Genomic DNA, 26,320 nt, shown 5'->3' with positions numbered 1-26,320 from the left:
AAAGTGCTTATGAGAATAAAGTTTTTCCCTTGTTGTTACTGGCTGTTCTGAACAGTATGTGAAGACAAACATGGACTTTCTCTTTAGAAGCTCCTGGCCCAGGTTGTAGTTTGTGAACAAAATGTTACAGGTTATGTTGTTCCAATCAAAAGTCATAACAAAACTGCATTTTTGCACCTTATAGCTGATGTCAAGACAATATAGGAGAGTGTGAGATTTAAATATGTCTCACAGCTGCAATCAAAAAAGTCCTACAGTATATGACATTTAACCCTACGACTGTAGGGAGGGTTGCAAATATGTGATGTTCACCAATTTTATGTTACATTTTTTTATTTTACGATTTGTTTATTTTTTAAAAAAATTGTAGGTCAATTTGACCTGCAACATACTTTAATAAGAGGGTCCTAGATGCATGTCCAGGTCCTAGATGCATGTCCTGAAAATATTTTGTCCTCGGTTCATATCACGCTCTAGGCATACAGTATATTTGTCTTAGTTTTCATTTTGGTAAGTAAAAATGCATCAAATTTTTAAGAATGATTGATGGTAATAAATGATCCAAAATCATTCTTTTTTAATTTAAGCATAATATGTCTGTGAAGATTCTTAGTCATCCAGGTGAAGTTTTCTGAAAGTTGTTCTCAAGGCACATCATTCTCCCAGAAGACAGAACAGTAGAAGGAGGATGGTGAGAACATTGCTGATAACACCCAGCTCTGTAAGCATGACAAAGGGGTGTTCTCTCCCTCACGTCTCACAGACAGATACTGTAGTTCAATCTGCAAACTCTGGTATTCACCTTTTGCAAATCTGAGGATTCCTATCAAAACTGATGTCTCTAATAGTGCAGTGTTGTTACGCTTGGTGATGCATGTTTTAATATATATATATGTAATAAAAACTGACTTTTAACTGACAGGTAAAAGGTGAAAGAGAAAACTGCTTCTATACTCTTGAAAAAATGTTGTCTCTGACCTGTAAAGTCAGGGTCACGAAGTGTTTGTGAGCAAATCCCCATCTTCTGGTTGTGCCCTGGAATTGCAATATAACAGCTAAAAATGGGGGTGGCTACATTAGAATATTCACACGTCCTTGATTGCCTGTAGAGAGAGGGGCTCATGACAACCGCCTGATAACCGTGTGATAAACATGTGATGAATGCCTGACTAACGTCAGCCAGACATAGAAAAAGAACAATTTTGAGCCGCTACATCTGTATGCGTCAGATACAAATAAGCGTCTTTGAGGTCGATCGTCACAAACCAGTCCTCGGACCTCATCTGGGGACAATGAAGTACAGCATAAGCATCTTAAACTTGTTAGTCTTCAGAGTACAGTTCAGAGACCGCAGGTCCAAATTCGGACACAGCCCCCGTTCTTCTTGAAAACAATGAAATATCAGCTGGAAAAGCTGGAGTCCCACTCTGGGTTAGGCACATGCTCTATGGCCCCTTTTCAGGACTGAGAGAAGTTCCTCTTAACCCTCTGGAGTCTGACCATTTTGGGACACTGGCAGAGGTTCTGACATGCTCTTACATTTGGTCTTTTTTCAGTTACTTCAAAACATACTAATGGCTAATATCACATAACATTGTATTCAGCACAAACTGGGCTACAATATTATGTAAGTAAAATGAATGTATGTACATGTTTGTATTTTTAAGTAAATTATGTTTATGCGTGGTTAGTAAAAAAAAGAAAAAGAAAAGTTGCTGAAATAAGGCCAAGAAACACATACTAAACATTTGTTCACAAACAATAATCATTTGCTACAAAAAAATGTAAAAAACATTTTACCCACTCATTCACATGAAACAATACATTGATTTAACTTTTGTAAGACAGTTTTTGTAGTGTAAAGGCAATATGCAAGGGAGGGTCAATGGTCATGAATATTGATGATTCACACCTGAGGAGGCCCAACCCCCTAATTGCTTAGTCTGGATTGTGTTGACAAAAGAATGAATGTGGGGAGACTTAAAGAGAAAATCTTTTGCTTGTAGTTTAATAACATAGTGTACAATGAAGTACAAAAGACTTAAGATTTTATTTATAACTGGGTTTGAGTCTCGGGCCGGCCACGACTGAGGTGCCATTGAGCAGGGCACCGAACCCCCCAACTGCTCCCCGGGCGCCGCAGCATAAATGGCTGCCCACTGCTCTGGGTGTGTGTTTACTGTGTGTGTTCACTGCTGTGTGTGTGTGTGCACTTTGGATGGGTCAAATGCAGAGAACGAATTCTGAGTATGGTTCACCATTCTTAGCCGTATGTCACTTCACTTCTTGACAAAATAAGACTTTTGTTTTACCAATGTTAAAAAAACACGAACAATACAATAGAGTCAAGAGTCAAGAAGCTTTATTGTATGGAATGATTCTAAATGTCAGTTGTAAATGTACAGTTTGGTGTGCATCTAAAAATACTTTACAATATAAAAAATAAGATATAAATTTGTAAGCCATCACACACTGTGAATCTTTGAAACTGGAGTTAAATGTCGTCATGCCATTGTTCATTGTGGATGTTGGTCTTGAGTCTCTTTGCAACAGGTGCATTATCACTGTCAGTGTTAAATCTGCAAATAAATAAATGGTTAGGGTTAGAAAAATTCTTAACTAAAAATAAAATATAAAATAAAATTATTACTCAGTATTTTACTGTAGCAGTGACACTTTAATAAACTGTACTTACACATTAGTCTCAGTTGCTTTGAGAACTGAAACGGCATGTGTAGCAGGTAAAGGTGATGCAGACACATTCCTACAAAAAGTTTTTAATAATTAATATAATGTATTTTCCACAGTAACAAACTTATAAAGCAATACCTAAGGCAGTTAAGCATAGCTGAGATAAGATAATTGGGTACAGAGATGCGCTGTATATTTGTTTGTTAACGGGCCATTATTATTACATATTTATGGCTAAACATTAACACATGACATATCTCCGGGCACATTTACAGCTCATCAACACCACATCGATACATTTATACCTGAACAGATAGTCATGTAAACAAGACTAGTTGAGGCATAAACATTAGTCAAAATATATTCTAAATAGTGATATTGCCATATAACATATTGTATATTCACATTACATTAGTCAGCATACAGCTTAATAAGAACTAACATTTTAAGGTAAATAAAAGTCGCCAATTATGAGACGTTTCTATAAAGTTGCTCTTAATATCTGCTTGCAAATAGTCTGTATACAGTACAGTATATAAATAAGCATTGTTTGGGGGCGTTGATCTTGTCCGCTCAGGTAGTTTTCATATGAATGGCGCGCACGCGGGAGGTGGGATCACATTAGTGCTAATGAGGTCGAGCCAGAAAAACTGAACGTGTTTCAGGAAGATGGTCAACACAGAGATGTCTGAATGCACACCCTGGTTATTTTCTTTAGGAGGATGTTGTGTGCGGCTGTACTCACTGCATTGCCGAACAAGCCCTGAGGTGAAATAGGGGCATCTTGGAGAGAGGACATATCCTTATCTTTAATACCAAATATCAAATTGAGCCACAATTGGCTCTCAGTGGCAACCAGCACAGCAATTGGATGGCCTATGGTGATGGCTTGGTGGAGCTCAGTTACCACCTGAGGTCCCAACCCCTTGCCAACATCAAGCTCTGTTAGCAGGTCAGCCTGGTAGGCCCGCAAAACTGCCATGGTGTGCAGGGTTGCACCCGCTTGGCCTGCTGTTGTGTAGACCTTACACACAAGGGCTGAAGTAGTTCTACAAGGCTTGGTTGGAAGGGCAAGTTTCCTCCATGTGGGTGATGTAGGTGTAGGTGAAGGTCTCTTCAGTCCTAGGCATCGCCCGATTCCCATGACTTTCAAGCCCCAAAATGGCTGAATAGCAGGGGGAAAAAGACGCACTGAAAATGGATGTGCCCAAGACCTCCGCATGGAGGTCTGGGGAAAATGGCAGCTACCTGTGTGAAGGTGGCCTGCGGCCTGAAGAATGGCTAAGAACAAAACACTAGACTACAGTGATCCCTCGTTTATCATGGTTAATGGGGACCAGAACCCCTCGCGATAGGTGAAAATACGTGAAGTAGGATTGGCCCTAACTTTGACCTTTTCACTGATGGTCATCATCTTCCTCTTCCTCTTGGGCTCACTAGAGGAATCTTTCGCAGGGGCACAGCACTTAGGAGGCATTGTAAGGGCTTAACAAAAAGTTAATTTCGAACACAATACGTGAGACACAGTTCACAGCGTGAACGAGAGTGGCAAGATACAACAAGGGAAGAAGTTGGGAGAGGACGCGATGATGCGCAGCTAATCAGCTCAGATCTCGCGCCGGGAACCAATCATGTGCCTGTCAGTGCACAAACCTTACACCACACACTGCATCAGATTGGTCTGCATGTCATTAAGGAAACCATGAATGTCAACATGTACTGTGACATACTGAAGCAGAGCATGATTCCCTTCCTTTGGAGACTGGGCCGCAGGGCAGTATTCCAACATGAGTATGACCCCAAACACACCTCCAAGACAACCACTGCCTTGCTAAAGAAGCTGAGGGTAAAGGTGATGGACTGGCCAAGCATGGCTCCAGACCTAAACCCTATTGAGCATCTGTGTGGCATCCTCAAATGGAAGGGAGGAGCGCAAGGTCTCTAACATCTACCAGCTCTATGATGTTGTCTTGGAGGAGAGGAAGAGGACTCCAGTGGCAACCTCTGTTGAACTCTTTGCCCAAAAGGCTTAAGGCAGTTCTGGAAAATAATGGTGGCCACACAAAATATTGGCAGTTTGGGCACTCACTTTTGTGGCCAGCGCTTTAGACATTAATGGCTGTGTGTTGAGTTATTTTGAGGGGACAGCAAATTTACATTGTTGCACATGCTGTACACTCACTACGTTACATTGTAGCAAAGATCTAATTAAATATTTATAAAAATATGAGGGGTGTACTCACTTCTGTGAGATACTATATATATATATATATATATATATATATATATATATATATATATATATATATATATATATATATCAAAAAAAATAAATTGAATATAGTGACATGCCAATCAGCTAATCAGCTCAAAACACCTGCAAAGGTTTTATGAGCCATCAAAATGGTCTCTCAATTTGGTTAATTGGGCTACACAATCATGGGGAAGACTTCTGATCTTACAGTTATATTGACACCCTTCACAAGAAGTGTAACCCACAAACATTCATTGCCAAGGATGCTGGCTGTTCACAGAGTGCTGTATCTAAGCACGGTAACAGAAAGTGTGAAACAAAAAGAAAAAGTGTGAAACAAAAAGATGCACAACCAATCGAGAGAACCGCAGCATTGACAGGCTTGTCAAGCAAAATAGATTCAAGAATTTGTGGGAGCTTCACAAAGAATGGTCTGAGGCTGGGTTCAAGGCATCAAGAGCCACCACACACAGATGCGTCAATGAATTTGGCTCTCCTGAACCACAGTCAATGTCAGAGGTGTCTTAGCTGGGCTAAGGAGAAGAGGAACTGGACTGTTGCCCAGTTCTTCTATAAAAGATTAGAAAAGATGGCAAGGAAACAGTTTCGAAAGTGCATGCATCTTTGCCCCCGCTACATTACAAGGGGTCACTTACACATTTTCTGTGGTGTTTGTTTGGTAGAGGAATGTGCGGAACTGTGAAACATTTCCTCTCTGTAAGCTTCACTCCCACTTTGCTCTTTCTCCAGCCAAGCATCTGCCCCTCATGGCTCAGGTCTAGTGTTTGCTGAGTGTGTCTGCTGAGAATCAATGTGATGGCGATCAAAGTAAAGGGCAAACCTTTCTTTTAGGTGCCCAGATATCTTTGAAGGGCCTGTACTTTCCTAGCTGCAACGAAGAGCTGCCAATGTCCCCAGCCGGGCCTGCTGAGGCAGGAAAAATATGGTTAGTAGATGACCAGCCAGAGGGGCAGGCCCGTTATGCGAGAGAGGAACTTGGTTTGGTCCTTTCTGCCAGGCAGGCCAGAAAGGAATCCTAATGCCAGACGGCTAGGCTTTCTAGTGATGTTCCATCTCCATTGATGCCTGCCTGGCCACCTGTGGTGATTTTGGTGATCAGCCATGCCCACTCATGCTTCTACCACCTTTCCCATGGTATTTGGAAGGGCTCCTGTCTTTCATAGCACACAGTTCATCTGAAGATGGGGGCCATGTTTCTAGTGCTGAAACACTTCTTTCCAAAACTCAGTGGGTTCCTTTGGTCATCTACTACATGATTTATGAGGGTGGTCGGTGTTTGCACCCTCTGTTCTGGTTGGCATGCCAGATTTTTCCTTTTGCTGAGGCCGATTACACACACATTATGCATGTGTTTTGTTAATCAGAATCAGGTTTATTGGCCAAGTGTGTTGACACACAAGGAATTTAGTTCCAGCTGTTTGTGACTCTCAAAAGTACAGACATGAATAACATTATACTAAACAAGACAAGATAATACAGACTATACAAGAAAATGCAGATGTTGTGATACAATATAGACAGTATATTAAATATGAATACAGAATATATGACTGGGCCGTTATGTACATAAAGTGTGAGAGGTCCATGGTAGTGCAAATAACAATATTGTGTAATATTTTGTTTTGTGCAATATACAGCAACAGTAGAAACTAGAATGGTACATTTCCTAAAGAAAATGTGAATGTGCTTGCACGTGACAAGTTCCCCTCATCAGTGTTTTGATATGTCACATGTCCATGTTGTGCTAAATTTTTTATTTCGCTAATTTTGGGGGCGGGGCTACACGTGACGTCAGTTCCCCTCATCGTGTTGTGTGTTTTGATATATGACATGTCCAATTCACTGGTGTCTGCTGCCCTCTGTTGGATGTTAGCACATCTACAGAGAGAATTAAGAGTTCCCCATTCAAGTCTATGGGGAAAAAACACCCTTTGAGCTTCCGTACCGGGAATTCCGGAATTCCGATCGCTTATAAAAGAGATAGCACACCTCTCCTTAATGAGCCGGTCAATTTGACACCTCATCCATGGGTCTGGGAAAAAAGCTGCGGGACAAGTTACGTGCTGAAAAAGTGTCCGGAAGAAGAATAATAATAACTAGAACGATACATTTCCTAAAGAAAATGTGAATGTGCTTGCACGTGGCAAGTTCCCCTCATCGTGCTGAGTGTTTTGATATGTCACATGTCCATGTTGTGCTAAATTTTTGATTTAGCTTATTTTGGGGGCGGGGCTACACGTGACATCAGTTCCCATCAGCGTGCTGAGTGTTTTATGTTGTGTAACTGAGATATGGCTTCTTTATATTGCAATATGGTTCGTAAGGTGCACTACATGGTTGCTAGGGTATGGCTGCACAGTTACTATGGTTATATTTGCAGACTAGTTTCTCACCTGCAACAAAAGAGCACACCTGAAAATCCATTTATCTTTTCCTGAAACAAGCGCTATGAAGATTTTGAACTAAAGCATCGATCAGTGATTTTACTGGGAAAAAATGTAATCACATTAAAATAAGGATCATTAGTTCAAATTTAATGTATTAACTAACATTTACTAACCATGAGCAATAAATTATTGTATGTTGTAATCTTTGTTAAAATAAAGTTTATTCTTTGTTCATGTTAGTTCACAGTATATTAACTTATGTTAACTCGGTGTTAATAATGTATTAGTAAATGTTGAAATTAACATGAACAAAATTAATAAATGCTGTAGAAATGCAGTTCATTATTAGTTCATGTTAAGTAATGTGGTAACTAATGTCAACTAATGAACCTTTATTATAAATTGTTAGAAAAAATAAATACTGTCCAAGGATGGATTCGAACCGCAAAACTCTTGCATGCTAAACAGAATCGCCTACTCCATTCAGGAACATGAGAAAGTCTTTGCGGTTTTATGTATTAATTCACTAATGTAAAGAATGGCGAGTCTAACAGTACCCAAGCTTTATTATATTAAAGTCATTCTTATCATTCTTTGTGATATACATGTGTCGTATGTTTAAAAAATAATTATGTAATGTGAGGAGACAAAGAAAAAATGAGCTTAATTTGAATAAATGGGTGGCTCTTAAAAGAGCCGTTGCTGCTCTTAAAAGGACATTAGTTTAAAGTGAAATAAAAAATTATAAAAACTACACTGATAGTTGAAAACAACAAAAAGTTATACAAATGGCAGAAACAACAACATATGTGACTGCCGTACTGTGCACGGCACGCCACCACTCGTTTTAAGCATTAAATCCTCTAAATACACGGTTAAATGTTATATTGTTTGAAAGCATAGACTCTCGGGATTTTATTAAGCCCACACACAAAGCATAATATGATTTATAGCCATCATACTAATTTAATCCAAGTTGATAGTCATCTGAAATAGGCGGCGCTTCCCTTTCTTCACTAGGGTAATATTTTCCAAAACAAATGCTTGTAAAAAATCCCCAAGAGTCTAAGGAACTGGAATATGTAAGCCTTTTAATCCAAAACACTTTAATCCAAAACGCGTTTCTGACAGAAATGTGTAAACAACAATCCACTTCCGTCCTTTGTTTTTGGCTCTCACTTTATTTTCCAAAACAAATGCTTGTAAAAAATCCCCAAGAGTCTAAGGAACTGGAATATGTATGCCTTTTAATCCAAAATGCATTTCTGACCGAAACTGTAAACAGCAGTTCACTTCCGTCCTTTGTTTCGGCTCTCACTTGTCCTAGGAGGCTTATAAAACTACACTGAGGCGTCAGATTTGCAGTCCAGGGCCTAACGAATCAAACGAAAATCATGAAAATAGGGGGCGATCCCACAACATATATATATGAAATGAAACTAAAGCTCACCAATTCTAACAGCTGTGAAATATAGCAACAAGCTTTAAAGACCTTTACACAGATTCACTGGTGTCTGCTGCCCTCTTTTGGATGTTAGCACATCTACAGAGAGATTCCCCATTCAAGTCTATGGGGAAAAAACACCGCTTTGAGCTTCCATACTGGGAATTCTGGAATTCTGATCGCTTATAAAAACTATAGCACACCTCTCCTTAATGAGCCGGTCGATTTGACACCTCATTTATGGGTCTAGGACAAAAGTTGCGGGACAAGTTACGCGCCGAAAAAGTGTCCAGAAGAAGAAGAAGAAGAAGAAGAAGACGAAGAAGTATGCAAGAGAATAAGAATGTGCTTTGGTAGCACATTAATAATAATAATAATAATAATAATAATAATAATAATAATAATAATAATAATAATAATAATAATAATAATAAGTATGCAAGAGAATAAGAATGTGCTTTAGCAAGCACATTAATAATAATAATAATAATAATAATAATAATAATAATAATAATAATAATAATAATAATAATAATAAGTATGCAAGAGAATAAGAATGTGCTTTAGCAAGCACATTAATTATTCTATTTATTGAACGATTATTGAAAACATTTAAAACTTTTAGTGACAAACCTGACATCACTAATAATGATGTCAGTTTCAAATCTGCTTTGATTAACCAAAGTGATCCACTCACTCATTTTGCTGTGACAATGTTTGTGTACCATCTCTAAATACAATAGCATTGCTAACTCAAAGAGATCCCATCCTGTGTCAGCAGTAGGTATTAAACAGCTCAATGTGTGGCCATACAGAGTTTCAGTTTACAAGCACCACTAAACTAAAAAAGGTAACCTTTTAAGCAATGGTTCAACATAAATCAATTAATATCATTAAAAGTCTGATGGCAATCATGAGGGCCATGTAAATAGGTGAGTGATGTCCTCACGTGTATTTGGAGTGAAATCTGGGTGCAGACAATCTGTTATTTCTTACAGTCCCCCATTGGGCCTGAAGCATTACATCACTTCCTTTAAACTGATTACACCTTCTGTCTTGGGCAGGTACCAAGTGGCAGAAGGGGCTAAGAGGTTGGGCCAGTTTCATTGTTAGTTATAATTTCTACTGAGGGCAGCAGCTCACAATTAGTTGAATTACAAGTTCCAATGACTGCTAACTAATGGTTACTTTGCACACGCTGTTTGGTTTCCAGCAAACACCAACTGCAGGTATGTTGGTGGAAATCCAGGTTGTCCATAAATTTCTTTTACTTAAATATATTGGTGGCTACCCAGGAGTGATTCTTTTTGCATATGTGATATGTATATGGAAGTGGTTAATACTTATTAATCCATTTTTTTATATATTTATTACCAGACACTTTTGCTTGGATTAATTGGTAATAATCACAATCATTTTGCACATTTCATACAGAAGTTATTATATGCTATTATATGTTTACATATGTTTACAAATTGTCTTATTTGCACAAAGGTCAATACAGACTGTACACTGGTCAGCACTATTTCATGTATCTGTCCTGTAGTGCACTGTAGTGCATTTTTCAGTCTTTTACTCTGGCACTGTTATCTGACACTATGCATTTCATGTTGTTAAGACAACTTTTCATTTTTTTCTTCAAGAGATACTCTTAATGTTACTACAAGAGCTTAACATGTATTTATCATTATACATGAAGGCAGCAATAAATTCCATACCCTTTTCAAAACCACCAGTAAGTGTCTTTGTCTTCAGCTCTTATTTGCCATTGCTGGATGTATGGTATTGCATGAGAATCGCACTGGACCACTAAACATGAACTCATTTTACCCAGTCTCTTGCTCTCCAGTGCCTACAAACCTCCTGTTTACATGACTCTGACTTCTGAAAACTGACACTGTCAATTGTAGATACCTATTTGAGTTATCCTGTCAGCTGTCACTGGATGTTTTTTTTTTGTTGTTGTTTTTTCTATTTTTTTTTTTTTTTGTTATACTCTCGGAAAATTGTAGAGTCGACTTGAAAATCCCAGGGAATTAGCAGATTCTTATATACTGTACATAAACCAGCCCCAAAAACCATGCCACAGTCCAAGTAGGATGTGAACATTATCTGAAGCTCTTGACCTGGATCTGACTGATGATATGTATCATGGTGTTCTCATAGCAATAATGGCAATAATGTGACACCAGCACAGTATATAAAGTCAGCTTACATCAAATAAGATCATTTCATGAATATGGAGGTGTGCATATATTCATAATAAAGAAGATTGGGAATGTATTAAAGTATGTTAAAAGAAATATGATTTTTCTGAAAATGTCTTTTATTAAATAGTTTAAGACCTGTGACTCACATACCAATAAATAAGTGCATTTAGCCATGTAAGAGGAGTGAAAAATATATGTCATTTTTATGGCTGCATGGTTACTCTGTTATTTGCTTTGGCAGATTGCTGGAATGCTTAAAGACAACGAGAAGATCCAGTCCAACCCCATTATTGCCCCCAGCGAAGAAGACTCTGAAATCAAGAAAATCAAGAAGGTAAGGTTTTTTGACCACCTTTTTTTGTATAACACAAATTTTCAAGGGTCGTATGAGAGATATAGTCACATGCAAACTTCATATTTTTTACTTTCAATCCTTAGTTACCAATAACTCAAAAAGCAATCATAGCAAGCTAAACCTAAAAAAAGTCTACAACCTGAAAGGGTAGGAAATTGGTCATGTACAATAACAAAATGCAAACTTTGCTGTTTGTATTGTTATATATTTTAGTTGAAGACATTTCTTTGGTGAGAATCAGAAAACTGCCTAGGGTGGTAAGAATGACCTGTGTACCTTCTTCTAAACATGATGAGGCCTTTAACCGCATCACAAAATTACCATATGACTTGATCTTTGGCCATAAATATGGCCACTTTTCCATGCAGCCTTTTCTTCACATTCCTGATGGCTCTGTGCTAGTTTTGAATGACAAAGAAACCCTGTCAGTCATCAAGTGTTCTTGATCAACAATTACACACATAGATTCATTATTAAATTCTGTTTCAGCATTTCTCATTGCCATAAGTGTTAAGAATCTCCTGGATCACCTATGCCACAATGTCATTAGGTCCCAAAAATAGACTGAATGGAAATATGTGGAAATGACTTTCATAGAACTGATGTAAAGGTAATAGCAGTGCAGTGCTTCTTGAGCAGAATTATTATTTTTATATTTTCAAAAGATTTCCTGTTGATTTCTTGATGATACAGTGCATTCAGAAAGTATTCACAGCTCTTCACTTTTTCCACATTTTATGTTACAACCTTATTCCAAAATAGAATAAATTCTTTATTTTCTTTAAAATTCCACTAACAATACTCTATAATGACAATGCGAAAGAAGAACTCTTTGCAAAGTTAAAAAAATAAAAGCTTTTTACCGAGTAGTGGTTTCGGTCTGGCCTCTCTACCTTACAGGCCTGTTTGGCTGGGCGACCCTCTCTAGGGTGTTCTGGTACTTCCAAACTTCATTCATTTATGGATGATGGATTCCACTGTGCTCGTTGGGACATGCAATGCTGCAGAGATTTTTCTGTACCCTTCCGCAGATCTGTGCCTCGTTACAATCCTGTCTTGGTGGTCAACAGGCAATTCCTTGGACTTCATGGCTTACTTTGTGCTCTGACATGCACTGTTAACTGTAGGACTTGATATAGACAGGTGTGTGCCTTCCAAATCATGTCCAATCAAGTGAATTTATCACAGGTGGACTCCAATAAAATTGTAGAAACACCTCAAGGATGGTCAGTGGAAACAGGATGCAACTGAGCTCAATTTTGAGTGGCATGGCAATGGCTGTGAATACTTATGTACAGTCGTGTGCAAAAGTTTAGGAAACCCTGATAATTTCCAAGATTTTTATTTATAAATATTTGGGTGTTTGGATCAGCAATTTCATTTTGATCTATCAAATAACTGAAGGACACAGTAATATTTCAGTAGTGAAATGATTTTTATTGGATTAACAGAAAATGTGCAATATGCATCAAAACTAAATTAGACAGGGGCATAAATTTGGGCACCCCAACAGAAAAATCACATCAATATTTAGTAGAGCCTCCTTTAGTAGAAACAACAGCCTCTAGATGCTTCCTATGGCCTGTAATGTGTGTCTGGATGAATGTACTTTGGACCATTCCTCCTTACAAAACATCTCCAGTTCAGGTTTAGGTTTTATGGTTGCCGAACATGGACAGCCCGCTTCAAATCACCCCACAGATGTTCAATGATATTCATGTCTGTGTCCTTCAGTTTTTTGATAGATCAAAATGAAATTGCTGATCCACACACCCAAATATTTATAAATAAATATCATGGAAATTGTCGGAGGTTCCTAAACTTCTGCATATGACTGTACATGTGGTTTTTTTCGTTCTTTTATTTTCGATAAATTTGCAAAGAACAAATTTCTTTCACATTGTCATGATATGGTGTCATTAATGTATTTAATCCATTTTGGAATAAGGTTGTAACATAACAAAATCTGGAAAAAGATGAAGCACTGTGAATTTTTTCCTCAGGCACTGTGCAATAGGACTGGGCAAGTGAGACACTAACTGTTTAGACAGTTTTACTCTCTGGTTAGCTTTTCATGAGTTGACATCTGCCATCCTGTGTTTCCCTAATGATATACAATGTTGATCAAGTTGCTGTCATCTTGCCTGTACACAGGGTGTATGCTTGGCATACACAGGGGCATGCTGGGTACAGCAATCCATATGATTCATACAGTGGTGCTTGGAAGTTTGTGAAACCATTAGAATTTCTTATATTTCTCCAAAAATTATAACCAAAAATTTTTTTTTCAGAACTTCTAAAAGTAGACCAAGTGATATCAAACAAAGGATACAAAAATATTATACTTGGTAATTTATCTATTCAAGACAATGATCCAATATTACATACCTGTAAGTGTGAACAGTACAGTATGTGAACCTCAATCATTGGCAGTGATTACACTGTTTTCTTCAAAGAACAGGGATCTATAAAATATCTATAAAATATAAAACTCCATGTGTTTGTGGAAGTATATCATGGTATGATCATTGGAGATTTCTGGGGACAGAAAAAGAGTTGTTGCTCATTAGGTTGGAAAAGGTAACAAAACTCTAAAGAATATGGAGTACACAAACCCACAGTCAGATTTGTACAAATGGGGGAAATTTAAGAACATTGCTGCCCTCCGCAGGACCAGTCGACTAACAAAGATCACTTTAAGCACGGTGTATAATTGTCTGTGAAGTCACAAAAGAACCCAGAAAAATCTCTAAGGAACTAAAGCTTTGTTCATGAGTCCATCATTAGCAGAGCACTGAAAACCTTGGAGTAGATGGCAGAGTTGCAAGGAGAAAACCACTATTTTACAAAAAGAACATTGCTGCCCATCTGATGTTTCTAAAGATCACGTGGACAAGACAGAAACTATTGGAAAAATGTTTTGTGAACTTTTTTGAAACCAAAATAGAACTTTTTGGATTAAATGAGATGCATAATGTTTGGAGAAAATCTGCGTTTGAATCTGTGAAACATCATGGTTTGGGCTTGTTATGTTGCATTTTGACCAGGACAGTTCATTCAAACAATAAATTCAGGATTAAACAAGTGAATTCTCAAGCACAAGGACATCTGTCTGTGAACAGCATTCACTAAATTCCAGGGGATTTTACCATGACGTAAAGTGGGCGTGTTTCAGGAGGTCTTGGAAAAACGCCCTCTTTCAAAGAAAAGAGAGCATACCTACGATGGATAATAAAGGACAAAACAGTCATACAGGTAGATTTTATATTTCATATCTATTATGCTTTATTATTTTACAGTTAAGCTATTTTCAAAAACAAATAAACAACCAAAAACTATGGTTAGGGTTAGATTATCAAATAGGCCACGCCTACCGAATGACGCAATACCTGTTACGCTGTTCTGAAATCCCTGGAAATAAGTTCATCCCATCTGTGAACTAAAACTCAAGAGAAAATGGGTAATGCAGCAAGACAACCAAAAACTTCAAGCACACAAGTTAGTTTGCCAAAGAATGTTTAAAGATGAAGTAAGGTATACTTAATCCAAAAGAAATTTTGTGGATGGACTTTAAGAACAATTGATGTGAGGAATCCCACCAACATGCCAGAGTCGAAGCTATTATTTACTGAGGAGTAGGCTAAAATTCTGCTAAGCCATTGTGCAAGACCCATCATAACTTTTTGCTGCACAAGGGAGTCATATCAAATACTGAAAGCAAATATTCACATACTTTTGTCAAGTATGTGAATAATTTTTCTCACTAAATAAATGACCAAGCATAATAGTTTTGTCTCATTTGTTTGACTGTGTTTACTTTGTCTACTTTCAATTATTTTTAAATCTAATAATGATTTGGGCCATATGCATGTAGAAATCTAAAAGGGTTTACAAACTTTCAAGCACTATGGTAGAATTAGTGCACAGTACACAATGCTGATACTTGTAAATGGGGGAACGTTGGAGGCAGTCATGTGCCTGCTTTAGTCATGCTATTTTGATAGCTGATTAAAATGTTAATCTGGGGTTATAATAAGGCTGATGAAACCTTTTTAGGTATCGAACTGTTTGTTGTGATAATTTGAGGGAAAGGTTTAGCTAGTTTATTTGGCTGGGCTAGTATGTAGTTGGAAGGTATGTTGTAGTTATGGCTTCTTTGGCTACAGCCCCAAAGAGCAACCCTGTCACATAGGATAGTTAATTTGCCATTTTCAAAAATACTTGGTGTGGTTACACAGGTGGAGCAAATCTATGTTAATTCTTTGTTATTCTGCCAGGTGTGACATTCTATCAGTTCTGTCAAATAGGGGTTGATGGTTGCACATTGGAGCGATCGTTCCAATGGAAGCAACAAAATTGCTTCATGTGCACCATCCACATGGTAACAATATAGGACAATATAATATAGCTCATGAGCTGCATAAACCTATGGCATACATGTGGCTTATGCAGTTGAATATGACAGTTAAAACTGGACCTACGGTTCACTGTCAGGCAGTATACAGGTGCTGGTCATATAATTAGAATTTCAACAAAAAGTTGATTTATTTCATTAATTCCATTCAAAAAGTGAAACTTGTATATTATAGTCATTCATTACACACAGACTGATATATTTCAAATATTTATTTCTTTTAATTTTGATGACTATAACTGACAACTAAGGAAAATCCAAAATTCAGTATATCAGAAAATGAGAATATTACTTAAGACCAATACAAAGAAAGGATTTTTAGAAATCTGGTCCATCTGAAAAGTATGAACATGAAAAGTATGAGCATGTAAAGCACTCAATACTTAGTTGGGGTAATTTTTGCCTGAATTACTGCCGCAATGCGGCGTGGCATGCAGTCGATCAGTCTGTGGCACTGCTCAGGTGTTATGAGAGCCCAGGTTGTGCTGATAGTGGCCGGTCTTCTGCATTGTTGGATCTGGCAAAACGCATCTTTATCTTAACAATACCCCCATAGATTTTCTATAGGGTTAAGGTCAGGCAAGTTTGCTGGCCAATTAAGAACAGGGATACCATGGTCCTTAAACAAGGCACTGGTAGCTTTGGCATTGTGTGCAGATGCCAAGTCCTGTTGGAAAATAAAATCTGCATCTCCATAAATTTGGTTAGCAGCAGGAAGCATAAAGTGCTCTAAAACGTCCTGGTATACAGCTGCATTGACCTTGCACCACAGAAAACAAAGTGGACCAACACCAGCAGATGACATGACACCCCAAACCTTCATTGACTGTGGAAACTTTACACTGGACCTCAAGCAACATGGATTGTGTGCCTCTCCTCTCTTCCTCCAGACTCTGGGACCCTGATTTCTAAAGGAAATGCAAAATTTAGGACCACTAAATTTGGACCACTCAGCAGCAGACTAGTCCTTTTTGTCTTTAGCCCAGGCGAGAAGCTTCTGATACTGTCTGTGCACTTCATGCTTCCTGCTGCTGACCAACTTTATGGAGATGCAGATTTCATTTTCCAACAAGACTTGGCACCTGCACACAGTGCCAAAGCTACCAGTACCTAGTTTAAGGACCATGGTACCCCTGTTCTTAATTGGCCAGCAAACTCGCCTGACCGTAACCCCATAGAAAATCTATGGAGTATTGTGAGGAAGATGCGATATGCCAGACCCAACAATGCAGAAGAGCGGCCACTATCAGAGCAACCTGGGCTCTCATAACACCTGAGCAGTGCCACAGACTGATCGACTGCATGCCATGCCACATTGCGGCAGTAAATCAGGCAAAAATTACCCCGACTAAGTATTGAGTGCTTTACATGCTTATATTTTTCATGTTCATACTGTTCAGTTGGCCCAGATTTCTAAAAATCCTTTCTTTGTATTGGCCTTAAGTAATATTCAAATTTTCTGAGATACTGAATTTGGGATTTTCTTTAGTTGTCAGTTATAATCATTAAAATGAAAAGAAATAAACATTTGAAATATATCAGTCTGTGTGTAATGAATGACTATAATATACAAGTTTCACTTTTTGGAATTAGTGAAATAAATCAACTTTTTGATGATATTGTAATTATATGACCAGCACCTGTATATACCCCATGTAGCTACGGATATAGCATCTTTCACAATTCAGATGAGATGCATGAGGCATGCTAGTGTCACAGGGGATAGGACTCTGCAGAAGGGCACCTGATTCTGTACATGGCTTCAGTTTCTGGATCAGATATTAAAGTTGAGCCATATCTGATGCCTGGCATTTACACTATGTATAAATGCTTTTGCAGAATCTTAATATACTTACTGGAAACATCCATAGCCAGCAATGACTGATACGTAGATGAAGAACTGTCAGACTCATCTGTTATCTCCTTGTCCCGTCAGTAAAGGGATATCTAAAACAGAGACTGATAGTGCATGCTGTCTCTTTTCACGTTCTAGGTAGTTGATATGTTGTTTGTCCCAGCATGAATTCTGCAGCATTGGTCATTATCCACAAATGGCCAGAGCTGTTTAGCGGAAACCTATGGTGGCCGAGAAGTGCAAAACACATTAACAAATACGAAAACAAATGAACAAATCTGAAAACACATTAACGAATCTGAAAACACATTAACAAATATGAAAACAAATTAACAAATCCGAAAACAAATGAACAAATCTGAAAACACATTAACAAATCTGAAAACACATTAACAAATCCGAAAACACAACTACAAGTCAGACAACCCGGAAGAGGTTGGTATAGTTTGTGAGTGGAACACGTACCAATCATTGGACAAGACACCTGTCACTCAAGGTAAACATGAAGTTCAACAGTATGCCGCGGGGAAAAGTTGGAATGGATAGATGGAATGGGTTACTGTGGATTAATTCTGTTATTTTCTTAAATGGAGAACTTTACACATTACACATAAGATTGTATACCTGTATATTCTGAGTGACAGATGTCTTGTCCAATGATCAGTAAGTTTCCATTCAAAAACAATACCTACCGTTTCCCGGTTGTCTGACTTGTCGTTGTGTTTTCGGATTTGTTAATGTTTTCGGATTTGTTAATGTGTTTTCGGATATGTTAATTTGTTTTCAGATATGTTAATTTGTTTTCAGATTTGTTAATGTGTTTTTGGATTTGTTAATGTGTTTTCAGATTTGTTCATTTGTTTTCGGATTTGTTAATGTGTTTTGCACTTCTTGGCCACAATAGAAACCAGCTAATTGGGTGGCTAATTCTGAGGAGCATAAGATGTGGGATGGAAGCTGATAAATGGATTGCAGGAGTAGGAAAAATAAACAAATGAGAGAAATATTGTGTTTTTAGCAGTCTGGTAATAGATTATATGAACAGTTTTTCAACACTCAGATAATGCTTAGCCACAGGATCTCAAATCAGCTAGATAAAGAGGGAGATAGAATATGGGGTGCAGAACTAAATCTTCAAGAGAGGCTCCAGTTAGTTTTTTAGTGTTACACAGCGAAGTATAGTTGGTGGCATGTCAATTGCAGACAGCAGGTGATGTGAAGAAGTCTGTAAGGAAAAACACACCTGGGTATGGACCGAGAAGCAGAACAACTGTTTCTGGCTAATTGTTAAAAAGTCACATTGTTAACAGGTCTAGCAAACTAACAAAGTAACCAAACTCAAGATGTTACTCAACGCTCCAAAAATTACAAAACACACAACCATAGCCATGATGACATAAAATATGACAGAAGATTATGAAAGTTTATTGCTAAAAACACTCATAATCACAAGTTATGCTTATACTGTAATGTATGAAGCTATAAGGAAAATAATTAAATTATGACTGTAACATTTATATAAAATACTGATATTAGACAATAATTTTGTGACTTTATTGAAAGTTTTCTCTCACACATACAAAAAAAGTATCCAGGTGTTTCTCAGTGCCCATGGCAAAAAATATATAGACAAAAATTATTTAAGTGCCTATAGCTACATGTTGTAGTGTCCTTAACTTAACTGATGCTAGACTGCCTTACAAACTGTTCAGGTACAGAGTTTCTTGCGTGGTTGGATGTGTCGGAGGAAGTGGAAGACCATTATCCAGGATTACATTCGTTCACCGCATGCCGAAAGCATGAGGAAGAGAAACCAGGTGGTATTTAGCATGCTGGAAGCTGAGGCCGAGTATGTCCAACAGCTTCACATACTTGTCAACAATTTCCTTCGACCACTCCGCATGGCTGCCAGTTCCAAGAAGCCACCTATTACTCATGATGATGTCAGCAGCATTTTTCTCAACAGGTACTTGAATAGAGAATTTGCATTGAGAGTTTTATGTAACAACTTTATCCACTATCAGATGATATATATTTTTTTATTTTTACGGTGTTTAAAATTGCAGTTTAAAATCTTCTTTTTACACAATGTATATATATATATATATATAAGAAGAAATGCTCTTCTTTCATCAATACGAGATGAGGTCAAAGGTGAGCCATCATCCATCTCAAGTTTTTTTTTGTGACATGAGCTGAAATACTGTGAAATTTGGCATACAAAAATTAATATAAACAAAGTTTTCCTAACATTAAATCACATAAAAATTTGTGCTCATTCAGTCAAGTTTATTACTTTACTCAACCACACATATTGCATAAAAAAAGAAACTTGACTGAATGAGCACAAATTTTTATTTCATGTGAATAAAATACAAAAAAGATGAACAGTTTTAAATGATTTGGATAATATGTGGAGACTGTACTGAAAAAAACATAACATTTAATATCAAAAATCTTTTTATTTTGCACAGACAAAGCACAAACAAAATGATGTGGTTTTGTTAATTTTATGATTTTATGTGAGAGGCTAACTTCACAGTCCTTTTACTTCCTATGTGCATCACTGAGCCTTAGGTGCTCATGATTTTGTCGATGGTTCACTGGTTGAAGTTTCACGTTTTGATTTTAATGTTATATACCAACCTAGTACCAAAAACCACCATATTCCAGTTAGTACACGCCTTGCCCAGCACTGACAATCCTGGCCAGTTTGCAAGCTGATGGACAGGCAGAATGACTCATTCAAGATCCACTCCACTGGCTTCTGGTAGCTGCACATATCAGATTCAAAACTAATGCTTGCCTACAGAGCCAAAACTGGACCAGCACCCTTTTAGCTCATTCTTGTCACTTCACGATGCTAATCTAAGTAGATAAGAGGTAGGAATACAAAGTCTTTTCTGTTTTGGCACTGAGGTCATGGAATGCACTTCCTGTAGAAGTCCAAGCAGCTGAGTCATCTTCATACGGTGGGTGAATACCTACCTCTTCCACACTTAAACTAGCACTTATATATGGCGTTCTGGAAAATATCTGCAGGAAATTTCTTGAGGTTTTATAAGAGACAAGGCAGAAAACTAACTGCGGTTAACCAGCTGCTCTTTCTGAAAGCACAGTTAATCTAGCCTCATTTATATTGTAGGATCGCTGCTTGTAGATACTTAGTGGGAATAGCACTGAAAAAGGAAAGTGGGCATCCACAAACTCCTACAGCAGAGTAAAATACCGTACTACAAAAATATTGTATAAAATAAATACTTAAAAGATTAATCACAGTATAAATGATAAACTTTTTATAACCTTCTCATTTTAAGAATCAGGGAAATAAGATATAGGATTTAATTTATTTCTTTAAGAGAAAAAAATAAATATAATAATAATGAAAAAATAATGATAAAAAAATTAATATATACAATTTTAAAAATTCTATTTTTTAATTTAAAATACTGTATATCTGTCAGGACTCAACCCGGACTTTTGGCCACGTGCTGTTTTTGTTTACCTTCTTCGTCACGTGTCTGCCCCGCCTTCGTCTGCCCCTCCCTGTCTTCACACCTGATCCTTATTGTGTCATCGTGTCTTTTTATATTTAAGTGAGCCGCGTTGCCGAGTGCAGCACGGAATCATTAGTTACGTTTACCCCTCGTCATGTCTAGTCTATGTTACGTGTCTTCATTTGTATTACTTTTGTTATCTTCTTTATGTCGTTGTGTTTATCATTTATTAAACCCCCTTCCTTTGAAGCTATCCTGCTTACGGGTCTGTCTCCTTCCTCTTCCGGCTGTGACAGAATGATTCCGCCTACGAACTGAGACCCAGCAGGATAGCTTCCAGCTCGGACCGTTTTTTTTTCTTCTCCCCCTGGACTGTTCCGGCAGTCCTTCTGACCCTTTTTTTTTTTTCGTGGCATCGCTCCGCACTTTTTCCGGTGAGGGACGCCGCTACACTTTCGGTTCCGTCCGAAGCGGTCGTCGCCTCACTTCCTTCGCGGAGGATGCCACCATACAGTTTTTTCCCCTTTTTTATTTTTTTGGTGCCCTGCGGCATCGCCCCGCATTTTTTTTCGGTGAAGGACGTCGCTCCACTTTCGGTTCCGTTCCGAGGAGGGCGTCGCTTCACTTCATCCGCGGGGGGGTGCTGCAGGCCCAGGGCAAAGGACTTTTCCCACCCTCCCACCCTTCATATTTGGGTCATCGGGACGTGGATCTGGCAGCGGTGCGTCGGGGGTTAGGTGCGGTCCTCCAGCTCGGCTGTGGACGTCGCTCGGCCCTCCAGCTCGGCTGTGGACGTCGCTCGGCCCTCCAGCTCGGCTGTAGACGTCTCTCGGCCCTCCAGCTCGGCTGTGGATGTCGCTCGGCCCTTCAGCTCGGCTATGGAAGTCGCGTGGCCCTTCTGCTCGGCTGTGGACGTCGCTCGGCCCTTCTGCTCGGCTGTGGACGTCGTTCGGCCCCTCTGCTCGGCTGTGGACGTCGCTCGGCCCTCGCTGGCTGTGCCCGCCGTGTGCCTTGCTCCCCCCACCTACCTCGCCGTGTGCCTTGCTCCCCCCCACCGGCCTCGCCGTGGACCTTGCTCCCCCCATCTGCCTTCGCCGTGTTCCTCGCTTCCCCCATCTGCCTTCGCCGTGTTCCTCGCTTCCCCCATCTGCCTTCGCCGTGTTCCTCGCTTCCCCCATCTGCCTTCGCCGTGTTCCTTGCTCCCCCATCTGCCTTCGCCGTGTTCCTCGCTTCCCCCATCTGCCTTCGCCGTGTTCCTCGCTTCCCCCATCTGCCTTCGCCGTGTTCCTTGCTCCCCCATCTGCCTTCGCCGTGTGCCTCGCCCCCCCCCGGACCTTGTCGGGGTTTGGCGCTTCGGGGGGGGGGGGTATTGTCAGGACTCAACCCGGACTTTTGGCCACGTGCTGTTTTTGTTTACCTTCTTTGTCACGTGTCTGCCCCGCCTTCGTCTGCCCCTCCCTGTCTTCACACCTGATCCTTATTGTGTCATCGTGTCTTTTTATATTTAAGTGAGCCGCGTTGCCGAGTGCAGCACGGAATCATTAGTTACGTTTACCCCTCATCATGTCTAGTCTATGTTACGTGTGTTCATTTGTATTACTTTTGTTATCGTCTTTATGCCGTTGTGTTTATCATTTATTAAACCCCCTTCCTTTGAAGCTATCCTGCTTACGGGTCTGTCTCCTTCCTCTTCCGGCTGTGACAATATCTATCCCTATCTCTAATGAGCTGGAGGTGACGGCGGAAAACTCCCTGAGTTGATATTAGGAAGAAACCATGAGAGGAACCAGGCTCAGAAGGGAACCCATCCTCATTTGGGTGACAATCTACAGTAAATAATGTAAATGTAAATAATTGTCCTTTCTACAACAGTTTATAATAGTGCACCCCAGAGCTCCTGAGTTACTAATGGGTCATCATAAACTCTGAGTTCAGCGTAGACCTGATTTCTGATAAAGATCAGACCATACAGCTGACTGACACAACAGTGGTTCAAAGAAAGTATGACAGACAGTCTCTGCCTCTGCAATCTATATGTCGTTTTTTACTGTGGAACTTTTTTTTTCTTGTAGGCCTGCAATAACAGCAGGATTATTGTTAGTTGATCTACAAACAGACAACAGGACGCATCTCTAAAAACCGTCAATGCGTCCTGATATAGCTTTAGTTTCTCATAACCATACTCATATCACTGATAGTTTGGACCCATTGAGTTATAATGTTGAACAAATCTATGCCAGTGTCCCTTATGGATTAAGTTCTTTTAGCAACCACACAATGTCATCACTTTTAACACACAACTGGCATTTCAAAGTGCTAACATTGTCTGTCTGGTAACTGAACAACTCTCCTGGTCCATGCAGCTTTGCTCTTATATCATTTATTCATTCCATCGTTTAACCTGGGATAGTTTTGTTTTGGAAACATACCTTTATTCCTCAAGTGTGTTTTTTTTTTTTTTTTTTGAGATTGCAAACTTGATGAAAACATGATATGCTATCACCATATTAAAAATCTTGGCATATGAATGTTTGCTTAGATTTAAAGTGAATGCAGAACTCCATACATAAGTAATGCGCAGATTGTGGTTATATATGTAGGTGCTGTGGATAATCTGTGGGTTGGGTAATAAAAAATATTAAAATATTAACTACATACTCTAAATATCTGTAACATATGTTTTGTGTTTTACTTGTGTTTGGTTATCTATGTCTTTTATTTTGATATGTTTCTTGTCTTGCTTCCCTTGCCCCCATGTCCACCTGCCTTGTGTATACGTCATATTCTTATTGGTTGTGCTGTCATGTGTCATTCTGTTCCTGTTTTCATTGGTTGTTCTTAGTCATGTGTTCTTTTTTTTTTTTTTTTTTTTTTTTGCGAAGTCTTTTTATTGTAAACAAAGTCAAATAACAATACAATCCCATTTTAGTTTTTCATCAAAAAAAAGGAGTAAAGTAAATGTATTACAACAACAACAATAATAACAATAATGGAAAGAAAGTAAAAAAAAAAGAAAAAGAAAAGAACAAACCACCCCCCACCCGCTTACCCCAGGTCCTGTCCCTTTTTAACTATTGAATACAAGTCATTTAAAATTTACAAAAGAAGAAAAACCTAATCCGGCAAAACCCGAAGGCCCATGAAATATGAAATAAACGATTGCCATTTATGAAAAAACTTGGAGGTATTACCTCTTATCGTATATTTTATTTTCTCAAGCTTAATAAAAAATGCTGTATCCTTTAGCCATTGTGAGTGAGATGGTGGGACAGAGGACTTCCACTGAAGAAGAAGTCGACGTCTGGCCAACAATGATGTAAAACTAATAACTTCTTTTTGGATGTAGTTTAACTGAGATGCTTCATCTGGAAGTCCAAATATAGCAATCAATGGGCAGGGCTGCAAATGTACTCCCAGAATAGTGGACATCGTGCTGAAATAACCCGACCAATAATTATATAGTTGTGGACAGAAGAAAAACATGTGACTCAGGTGGCATTGTGCGTTAGAGCATCTGTCACATTTGTCCTCGACATCTGGGTAAATTTGAGACAATCTATATTTAGAAAAATGCACCCTATAAATGACCTTAAACTGGATAAGTGCGAGACGGGCACACGAAACATTACCAAAGCCATTCACAACACTATCCCACCACCCGTCCCCAAGCTGAAGTCCCAGCTCTCCTTCCCAAGCAGCCTTTGTTTTGGAGGTAGTTTGGTCACAGAAATCCAGAATATGTTTATAAATCTCAGAAACAGCACCTTTTCCTTGTGATTTATACGTAAGCAAACCTTCCCAGTGTTGGAGAGGTGGTGCTGAGGGAAAGCCAGGAAAACATTTTTGAACAAAATGCCTAACTTGAAAATATCTAAAGAGGTGGCTGGCAGGTAGCCCATACAATGACGACAAATTAGCAAAACTGTGAAAAAGTCCCTCTGAATATAAGTCAAGAAGACAGTGTATACCTTTACTATACCACACTAAGAAAAAAGAATCCAGACACGAAGGGGGGAAAAGATGATTGCTACATAATGGACCTAAAGGAGAAGCAGTTACAAACTTGAAACGTTTCCTAAATTGATACCAGATTTTTAGAGTATTAAACACAACAGAACTTTTAACATACAAAGAAATTTTTATTGGAAGAGAAGAGTATATAAGAGCAGGTATAGAGGATGAGGAAGAACATGACTGGGCTTCTAACTTACACCATGCTAAATGAGGTGACTCAACCCAGCACCGTATCTTATGGATGTGTGCTGCCCAGTAATAAAACTGAAAATTTGGTAGTGCCAGACCACCGCTAGACTTACATCTCTGGAGTAATGACTTACGCACCCTGGGACATCCCCGGACCAAATGAAAGCATTAATCGTTTTATCTAATGAGTCAAAGAAATGTTTAGGTAAGAACAATGGGATTGTTAGAAATAAAAAAAGAAATTTAGGCAGAACATTCATTTTTATAGCATTAATCTTCCCAATCAGAGACAAAGGCAGACTATTCCATCTCTGAAGGTCAGACTTCATCTTAGTTACGAGTGGAGTAAAGTTTACAGAAAAAAGACCTGAAAATGTACGTGTCACATTAATACCAAGATATCTAAATCCAGAGGGACTGATTTTGAAGGGCATGTCCAGATGCTTAAGTTGCAAAGCAGTTGTGTTAATTGGATAGCATTCACTCTTCTGAAAATTTAATTTATATCCAGAAAAGGAGCTGAATGTATCAAGAGTGGACAAGATACCAGGTAGACCAGACACAGGGTCTGATACATAGAGCAACAAATCATCTGCATACAATGATAGTCTGTGTTCGATGCCGTTCCTAGTGACGCCTTTAAATAAAGTAGAGGATCGTAATGAAATGGCCAATGGTTCAATGGCCAAGGCAAATAAAGATGGAGAGAGAGGGCAACCCTGACGTGTCCCACGTTTTAATGGGAAATACTCTGAACGCACATTGTTTGTTTGAATGCTGGCTTGAGGTGATGTATAAAGTAATTTCACCCAACCAATAAACTTATTACCAAAACAAATTTTTTTTAATACAGCGAATAAATACTCCCACTCTACCCTATCAAATGCTTTTTCGGCATCCATTGAAATCACAATCTCAGGTACCGTTTCGGAATGTACAGTATGAATAATATTTAAAAGAGTGCGAGTATTAAAAAATAAATGACGTCC

General features: G+C 38.7%; 1 protein-coding gene across 4 annotated transcripts in view; it reads left to right on the top strand.

Moving 5' to 3' along the window:
• rasgrf1 (Ras protein specific guanine nucleotide releasing factor 1) overlaps positions 1 to 26,320 on the top strand; it is a 206,352-nt gene that overhangs the window by 73,762 nt on the left and 106,270 nt on the right. For all 4 annotated transcript variants that reach the window (XM_047822463.1, XM_027174727.2, XM_047822462.1 and 1 more), the window contains exons 4-5: positions 11,249 to 11,341; positions 19,344 to 19,597. In XM_047822463.1, coding sequence (XP_047678419.1) covers positions 11,249 to 11,341; positions 19,344 to 19,597 — 347 coding nt within the window. The remainder of the gene's footprint in view (positions 1 to 11,248; positions 11,342 to 19,343; positions 19,598 to 26,320) is intronic.

This window comes from Tachysurus fulvidraco, chromosome 13, assembly GCF_022655615.1.
Source record: "Tachysurus fulvidraco isolate hzauxx_2018 chromosome 13, HZAU_PFXX_2.0, whole genome shotgun sequence".
NCBI lineage: Eukaryota > Metazoa > Chordata > Actinopteri > Siluriformes > Bagridae > Tachysurus > Tachysurus fulvidraco.
Note: the sequence above shows the minus strand (reverse complement) of the source record. Positions and strands in the feature narration are given on the sequence as shown.